The sequence below is a fragment of the Arachis stenosperma genome, chromosome 9 (genome assembly GCF_014773155.1).
Source record: "Arachis stenosperma cultivar V10309 chromosome 9, arast.V10309.gnm1.PFL2, whole genome shotgun sequence".
Lineage (NCBI taxonomy): Eukaryota > Viridiplantae > Streptophyta > Magnoliopsida > Fabales > Fabaceae > Arachis > Arachis stenosperma.
The window spans coordinates 52,573,644-52,582,542 of record NC_080385.1 but is presented as its reverse complement, the minus strand read 5'-3'; the positions used below and the strand labels follow the sequence as shown (position 1 = coordinate 52,582,542).

General features: G+C 38.3%; 1 protein-coding gene across 1 annotated transcript; it reads right to left on the bottom strand.

The window, feature by feature from the left end:
• Positions 1 to 207: 207 nt before the first annotated feature.
• Positions 208 to 3,828, bottom strand: LOC130949516 (zinc finger BED domain-containing protein RICESLEEPER 1-like). The gene is made up of 7 exons (XM_057878210.1): positions 3,268 to 3,828; positions 2,864 to 3,182; positions 2,682 to 2,773; positions 803 to 900; positions 526 to 693; positions 344 to 431; positions 208 to 261 (listed from the first exon to the last, which is right to left on the bottom strand). Exons 1-7 carry the CDS (start codon positions 3,826 to 3,828, stop codon positions 208 to 210), a joined length of 1,380 nt encoding a protein of 459 aa, XP_057734193.1.
• Between the last annotated feature and the right edge of the window lie 5,071 nt (positions 3,829 to 8,899).

Genomic DNA, 8,899 nt, shown 5'->3' with positions numbered 1-8,899 from the left:
CTCAACATGTTAACCCATTCACTGTTCCTATTTTGCCAGTCATGGTTCTGTGGGCCGTTCAACCGCCTGCAATGATCATCACTAATCTGGAATGCTGGGTCTGGTTGAAGCTGTTGCAACCCAAACTGTCGTCTAACTCGATCTGTTGGGTGCCACCGATACACTCGAGTGACACTAACAGTGACTTTTTGGTCCACATAAATAAATTTACGACGAGATCATCTGGAACCACCACTGCCATATACAGCCTCGCCATATAAACTGCACAATAGTAACCACGAGGCCGATTAGTAAAATTATTATTCTAAAAATAACCAGCTTAACATAAATTGTTAAAACTTACATCATTGTCTCCCATATAATTGAGTTGACGCCTAAACTGCACCGTAGACCTTCGTGTATATCTTGTTAGCTGGCACCAATGACTCCACCTAAAAAAGATTAGAAGGATTGTAATAAGAACAATAACAACAACAATAATAATACTAACGATAAATAATGCCATCGCGCAAGTTGAACACCAACATCGATGAGCTCATTGCGGGGAATAGGCCCCAGGAATGGAATACGCTCTCACACCCAAACAAAAAGTAGAATGAGTGACCCATCCATCTCTTTACAGTTGTATCGTGATGCACGACACAATTATCTGTAGATGTGCCAGACTGGCTACCCCTAACTTTATAGTGGAATCTGGTGGAAATCTCAAAGTAGAGTCAAAAACTTTTAGTTCAAAAAAGTGGTAGAGTTATCTAGAAACACAACTATATCGAGCACGCAGAAAATGTGAGCTCGGACATACCGTTCAATGGACTCCTGCGTGTCACACGGTTTAGTGTCTCTGTACTGCCAGACCCTTGTAACATTTACCTTACCCAAGACGTGATCATCCGGACCAGACTACTCACCAAAACAAGGGAAGCAGTTCTCCACCAAAAACTGGTGACCGTTGTCTGTTCTACCGATGACGGGCTTTCTATTAATTGGGAGGCCAAGTATATGTGTCACGTCTTCCAACGTCACAGTCACTTTGCTGACAGGAAGTGACTACGACGCTGGAAGACGTGACACATATACTTGGCCTCCCGGTTAATGGTGAGTCCGTCACGAGTAGAGCGGACAGTAGTCAACAGTTTTCGATGGAGAATTGCTTCACATATTTTGGTCGGCAGCCCAGTCCGAACGATCATGTCTTTGTTAAGGTAAATCTTGCATGGGTCCAACTGTGTAGAGACACTGAACCGTGTGACACGTAGGAGTCCATTGAGTGGTGAGTCTGGGCTCTCATTTTTTGCGTGCTCGATACAATTGTGTTTCCAGATAAGTCTACTACTTTTTTGAACTCGAAATTTTTGCCTCTACTTCGAGATTTCCACCAAATTCTACTATGCAGTTGTGGGCAGCCAGTCTGGCACATCTATAAATCATTATGTCGTGCATCACGATACCACTGTAAAGAGATAGATGATTCACTCATTCTACTTTTTGTTTGGGCGTGTGAGCGTACGCTGTTCCTAGTGCCTATTCCTCGCAATGAGCTCGTCGATGTTAGTATTCCACTTGCACGACGATGTTTTTTATCCTTATTATTATTGTGGTTGTTGTCATTGTTGTCATTGTTGATCTTATTGCTTTCATACTAATCTTGGTTAGGTGGAGTCATTGGCGCCGGCTAACAAGATATACACGAAGGTTTACGGCGCATTTTAGGTGACAACTCGATGACTTGGGAATCAACGATGTAGGTTTTAACAATTTATGTTAAGCTTGTTATTTAGAATAATAATTTTACTACATGGCCTCGTGGTTACTAATGTGCAGTTTTTACGGCAGCCATATATGGCAGCGGTGGCTCCAAACGACCTCACCATAAATTTATTTATGTGCTCCAAAAAGTCATTGTTAGTGTCATTCGAGTGTATAGGGTGGCACCCAACAGATCGAGTTAGACGATAATTCTGGCTGCAACAGCTTCAACCAGACACGACATTCCAAATTGGTAATGATCATTGTAGGCGGTTGACCGGCCCACAGAACCATGACTGGAGAGACAGGAATAGTAAATGGGTTAACATGTAGAGTTCTGGCCGCTATAATACACTGCAGTTAGGGGATGAGATTGTTAACTTTCATCCTCTCCCGGTGTACAACGAGTGGTACACACAGCAGTATGGGCTAGGGGTGGCAAAGCGGGCTAGCCCCCCTGCCCCGCCCCGCCCCGCCCCGCCAAACTAATATGGGCTCATCTTGCTACCCCGCCCCGCCAAAGGGCGGACTGGCAGGTTGGCGGGCCGGCCCGCCTCTTTTTTTTAACCAAATTTTTTCTTTTTATGATAAAATTCAATTTAACGCACTAAGTACTAATAATTATTTTATTTTATAATAAAATTATTTCATCGAATTAGTTTTTTAATATATAGAGTAATATTCTAAATTCATTATTAATCCATAAAAAAATTATAATTAACCATAATAACTTTTTTGATTGAAATTAACAATAATAAAAATAACATAACTAATAATAACTCTCAAAGTCTCAAACATAAGTGCATAATAATAACAAAACAAACATATAATCCACGCATAAATCCTACTATAATTAAAACAAAACACAACATAATTCATAAATCAACAAGATATCCAAAAAACCTTAAATCAACACATATAAATCAATTATCAACTTCTAAATCAACAAAATTTGAATCTGATCCAGAAGTTGAAACACCGCCTTGCCTAGCACCTTGAGGATTCACATATTCACCTTCGCCTTCACCTACAATTAGAAGAATACCCGAATTTAGAACAAGATATAAATACTTAAATGTCATATAAATATTAAATTAGTAACTAACAATGTAATTACCATCAACAAAGCCTTTATTCCAATTGCGAGTACAAATCACAGCCTCAACATTTTCTGGCAACATTCGACTTCTATATTTGTTAATGAGATGAGCTCCAATACTAAAGGCAGATTCTGATGCAACTTTAGTAATTAGAATACTCAATAAGTCATGTGCCATGATTGATAACTTCGGATAACGACTCTCATATAATTTCCACCATTCCAAAACATCTAAATCTTCAAAGCAATCCTTTGACAAAAGTGGCTCCTCCAAGTATGTATCAAGTGGATTCTTTCCACTAGAGACCTCAGCTTGATGGTTACGTTTCATCAATTTCTATCAAAATAGAAATAATCACATCTTGTTAGGATAGAATCATGACAATTAATAAGAGAATTTAAATATGATAAACATTACTTACACCAACAATCGCAAGTCGTTTCTTGCTTGCACTTTCAGGGGTATGAGTCATGGATGAAGATTGATTACTAGGTCCTTGTGCTTGAACAGTTGGAAGAGAATTCTTGTCATATTTTTCAAAAAGCTTATATAATTTCTTTTTCACATGTTCCACCTTCCCTTTTGCAGTCTCAACATCAATCTCTTCATACATAAGCTCTAAAGTAGAAATCTTAAGTCTAGGATCAAGAATAGCACCAAATACAAGAATGATACTATACTTTTCCCAATACTTCTTAAATTTGTTCATCATCTTTTCTCCCATGCTCCTTATAAGCTCATCTTCACTTCTCAAACTTCCCATCAAAACACATTGAATATGATAGACTTGTAGAAAATACAAATTTGAAGTAGGATAAGATGTGCCAGAAATCAAATTAGTAGTTTCATAAAAGGGATATAAAAATTCACATATCTTTTCAGCTCTCCCCCATTCATCAACCGAAGGACAATACTTATAAGCATGATCGGTTGTCTTCAAATACTCAAAAGCCTTCCGATACTTGATAGCACTTTCAAGCATAATGTACGTAGAATTTCATCGAGAAGTAACATCTAGATGCAACCCACTTGTAAAATTCAAACCCTGAATCATTGAAACACATTCTTTAAACCTTATCATTCTACTCTCCGATCCCCTTACATATTTCACACTTTCTCTAATCTTATCCAATGCATCATGAGCAATTTTTAATCCATCTTGCACAATAAGATTCAAGATATGAGCAGAACAACGAATATGAAAGAACTCCCCATCACACAACAACCAATCATGCATATTTAATGTACTTTTCAAATGATCTTGGCATGTATCATTAGCAGATGCGTTATCTAGTGTAAGAGTCATAATCTTCTTTTCAATTCCCCATTCATTTAAAAGCTCAAAAATCTTGGAAGACAATTCAAATCCCGTGTGAGGAGGAGACATATGACAAAAACTCAAAATTTTACTTTGCAATTTCCAATTTGTAACATTGAAGATGATTTTAATAAAAAAAAAGATTGAAAATGATTTTATTTTAACCTCAAACCTTAAAGACGAAAAAAATATTTAACCACTTTTTTTATAGTTTGTCTCTATTTTTTATAGCTTTATGCGTTTGCTATTTGATTGATTTTGTCGTTTATGGTTAAGATTTTAAGTGTTTAAGTTTTTTGGTTTACATTTTAATTTCTACCAATAATTTTCAATAATATTCTTTTCATGTATTATGACGAATTAAGGCACAGTACTAACATGAATTTATGTTCATGATATACTAATACCGTTATTAAGAGTATATGATTAACTCTAAATCGATAACCATTGTCCACGTATGAAGTCATATAAATTCTAAATTAAAATTGTTTTAATCAATGCCAGTACAATATAAATAATTCTAAATTTCGTGACTGTATTTTATAATTCTTCAAATGAGCAGTTTGGCATAAATAACCCTCTGTAGTGATGGATGTCCACAAATCAGAAGTCAAACAAACTCTATTAGGAATGGCTAATAAAGTACTTTTAAGCTTTTCTTTTTCCCTTAAGTAAATTTTTAGCACATCCTCCTTAAGAGTATTTCTAGTAATTAGGCCTAGAGTTGGACTGATGTATTTTACCCAATTCCTAAATTTCTTATTATCACCAATAGAAAAGGGAACATCACAATCAATCACAAAGGCAGCAAACATCTCACGCAATACATGATTATCTATCTTGAGAGCCCCCATTTTATTTTGCATTTCTATCAAAGTTTGACCAATATCTTTAAAGTCTATTTTCACGCACCTGTCCAAATGACGCTTAAGTGTCGAGTCCCATATTGTTTACCACCAGCCTTAAACTTCTGTTTGCATCCATCACATTGAGCACGATCTATTCCATCATCACCAGGTCCAAGCTTTGTGAAATATCTCCACACATCAGATGTTGTTGCCTTCGTCTTTTTCTTTTTAATATCTTCAGTCGTTTCAGATCTTTCCATATTTTCAGGATTTTGTGTTGCATTTCCACCATCAACTTCCATAGAGACAGAATTATCCATTGCAGAATCAACAACTCAATCTAAATAATCTCAAAACATAAAAATATTTAAATCAGTCAAAAATATTCAAACAATAATCAAACATAAATACATAATCAATAAGTAATTTAGTACTAACTAAATAATACCCAGTTGCAGAAACATAATCAAATCAGGCTAAAAAACAATATTCAAACATAATCAAACAATAATACCCAGTTGCAGAAAACTCAAATCAGGCTGAAAAATAATATTCAAACATAAGCAAACAATAATACCCAGTTGCAGAAAACTCAAATCAGGCTGAACAAAAATTGACATGGAAAAAATAATAACAATAATAAGTAATAACAGTAACTAATCTTGAGAATGACGATGTGAGGAATCAGATAATCATTTTTGCTAAGATAATCAGATAATCGATTCGAAGAGCTCATTTTTGCTAAAATAATTATGAGAAAAACAAACAATAAAATTACAGTAACTCAGTAAGTAAACATCATCATCAGATTTGTAAATCACTTACTAATAGTAATAGTAGAGCCATCGAGCAAGAAGAGGAGAAGAGAGGAGCGATTCCAGGAGTCCGCCAGTCACAAAACCGCCGAGCAGAGGTGCTGACGAGACAGAGTTGCCGACGACGACAGGAGGAGAGAAAGGAAGGCGAAAGGCAGAGGCGCCAGAGAGGAGCGAGTGAGGAAAGGCCGCCACAGGGAGGAGCGACCGAGCGAGTGAAGAGGGAGCCGAGCTGCTGAAGCTCAGGGAATGGGTCCGCGAACGCCGAAAGGGATGAAGGTCAAAGCTCTGGCCGTCTGGGGTGTGGGTGTGGCTGAGCTGAGTGACCGGCGTTAGGGATTATGAGGCACCGAGGCAGTAGCAGCGTGTCTACGTGCGATGTGTGTGTTGAGATTGGAGTAACTCTAATTTTCAATTTATACCCCCATGTAAATTTACTGAATTACCCATTTAAAAAAAGGATGCCAGCCCGCCCCACCCCGCCTTGGCCCGCGGTTTTGGCGGAACGATTTTGGCGGATTTTTAAAATTTGGCGAGTTCAAAATCTGGTCCCGACCCGCCATTTTTGGCGGTTTTGGCGGTTCGACCCGGCGGGTTCGACCTGTTTTGCCACCCCTAGTACGGGCATCACCAATAATTGTCAGATAAAGTTGTAGGTGAAGAGGCCGACGCGAATGAACCACAAGAACAACCACCACAACCAGTTGGACCTCAGGAGCAAAATTCCCTCACGAGAAATAGTTTCAGGTGCCGTGGTATGAGCACCAGTATCAAGCATTGGGCTATGACCAAGGATTTCAGGTATCATTAAGGTTTATTATCGTTAATGTCACCGTTATTAATTATTATTATTGTTACTATTAGCGTTCTTAATTATTATCAATTATTATTATTTAGGTTTCGGCATATGAGCAACACTTTCAGGCTTCGGCATATGAGCACCAATTCCAGATGCCGAGGTATGAGCACTAGTATCAGGTGCCGGTATATGAGCAGCAATTTCAAGAGTCGGCATATGCCCGACAGTTTCAGGTACCGGCCAACAATAACAGTTTTTGGTATATGAGTAACAACAGCAGTGGCCGGCATATGAGCAGCAACAATCGTATATACCGGAACTACAACCACATCATGTAGCAAAATCCTACATACCACAGATGGTAATTCTAGCCGATGGTCAGTTCAGTCCGTTGGCTAGAATTGATGACATGAGCTTGTCTCAAGTCCTGAGAAACATAGATTATCTCTTTCCGTTGCAAAAGTAGCAAGGGCTTGCTACTCTTGAGCAGTCTGTTGGCCATCGCGCCACATCAGGTCATGCTAGTGACTTCTCGATGGATCGATCACCGGGTCATGTAAATTTTCCTTGTCCTTCCACACCACCGTGTACCGAGTTGTTTGATTTGAATGAATACCCACAACAAGAAGAGGGATTTGTGGGGCATGACCTTCAGTACGAGTACGATTATGGTGGAGCGAGTGCTCCAGGCATGAGTGGTTCCGGTTTGTAGGACATTCGCAGTACCAGCATGCCAGATGTCGGTGCTTCTGACATTGGCAGTGGTCTAGATGCTGGTATGTCTCAGGGTCATCCATATAATTTACGGACATAAACTTCGCTCCTGGATAAATACACCCCATCTCAGTATTCAAAGAAGGTGCCGAGAAAGTAGCTATTGCAGTTTATCTTATACTGTTTGAGTTTAGCTTTATATTCAGTGTAGTATCTCCTATTCAGTGTTGTATCTTGTATTTTATATTTAGATGTTTCTATTGTTCTCGTTTTTATTATTGTATATTTAGCTTTGTTCTCATATTTTTCTGTTTGAGTTTAGCCTGTTACACTTTTTATCTAACTTTGTATTTATTATTCAGTGTTTAACGCTTACATAAATAAACTGCGCAAATACATAAAAAGCTTACACACTAGTTTAAAATAGGTAATGAACTTACATAAAAGGTACATAGAAAGTTAAATAGGTCATAAAAAGTTACATAAAAAATTACTGACTAGTTTAAAATGAATAAACACGTAAAAAGCCTAACCACTATTGACCTCCGGCTAGGGGTGACAAACGGGCCTAAACCCGTTAGGCCAGCTTGCATAACCCGCCAAAATAGGCTGGTCGGACTGGAAAATTGCGACCATAACACATCAAAAACTCAACTAACCCACACCGCTTAAACCGTGGGCTTTGGCGGGGCCGGGCGGGCTTCCCTGTCGGGCTTAGGGTTTTTTTTAAGATGTTCTAAACTTGTAGATGTTTAATTATATATTTTGGATAATATATATTTTACTTTGAACAATGTTGGTTTTATTATTTTGTTTCAGAAAACTTGGTTTATGATTATGTTTATTACACATTTATAATTATAAAGACTTTAATGTTTGTGAATTTGGAAATTATCATTTTTTTTGTCTTTAAAAATTATAAATTTATTAAAATGGTTGTAAAATTATATGTATTATTTAATATTTCTTTTTGGTAATTTATATTATTAATACTTAAAAGAAAAAAAATTAAAAAAAAGGATATTTGGTTGGCTTGGCCCACCAGCCCGCTATTAGGCGGGACGGGATGAGATTTCAGGATTGTCTCATTAGGCGGGGCGGGGTGGGCCAACCCGCCAAAGGACGGGCTTTTGGCAGGGTGGGGCGTGGTGGGCTTTCCCCGCTTGCCATCCCTTCTTCCAATAGAGCTTGGACCTGCACGTTGAGGACATCGGCTACAGCTATGTCCCTCCCCCTCCACATAAAGTACACAGGCGAGGACCACGCATATCCCGCGAATCTATCTCATTCAAGTAGCAGGTTCACTTCGGTCTTCTTTTTATCACGATCACCTTCACTCCTTCATATCTAGCCCACGTAGATGGGTCACCCATCAAAACAAACCATTGTTGTCAAACTCGCAAGTTGGCTCATAAACTCGTACGAGTTTACGAATTTAGGTAGTGGAATCGAGTTAAATCGGACACAAACTCATTTATGGGTAGACTTGGGTAAACTCGGGCATAATCGGTTGATTGGTTCTGGACTTGTTAGTTGTTAGTATTAGATTGTTAGTTAGT

What these genes read in the sequence shown, in the direction of transcription:
- LOC130949516 (XM_057878210.1), bottom strand. Translation starts at nt 3,828, where the DNA reads ATGCTTGAAAGTGCTATCAAGTATCGGAAGGCTTTTGAGTATTTGAAG. An exon ending in CCCGCAATGAGCTCATCGAT is followed by an intron (nt 432 to 525) that starts GTTGGTGTTCAA and finishes AATCTTTTTTAG; the next exon opens with GTGGAGTCATTGGTGCCAGC. An exon ending in ATTATATGGGAGACAATGAT is followed by an intron (nt 262 to 343) that starts GTAAGTTTTAAC and finishes ACTATTGTGCAG; the next exon opens with TTTATATGGCGAGGCTGTAT.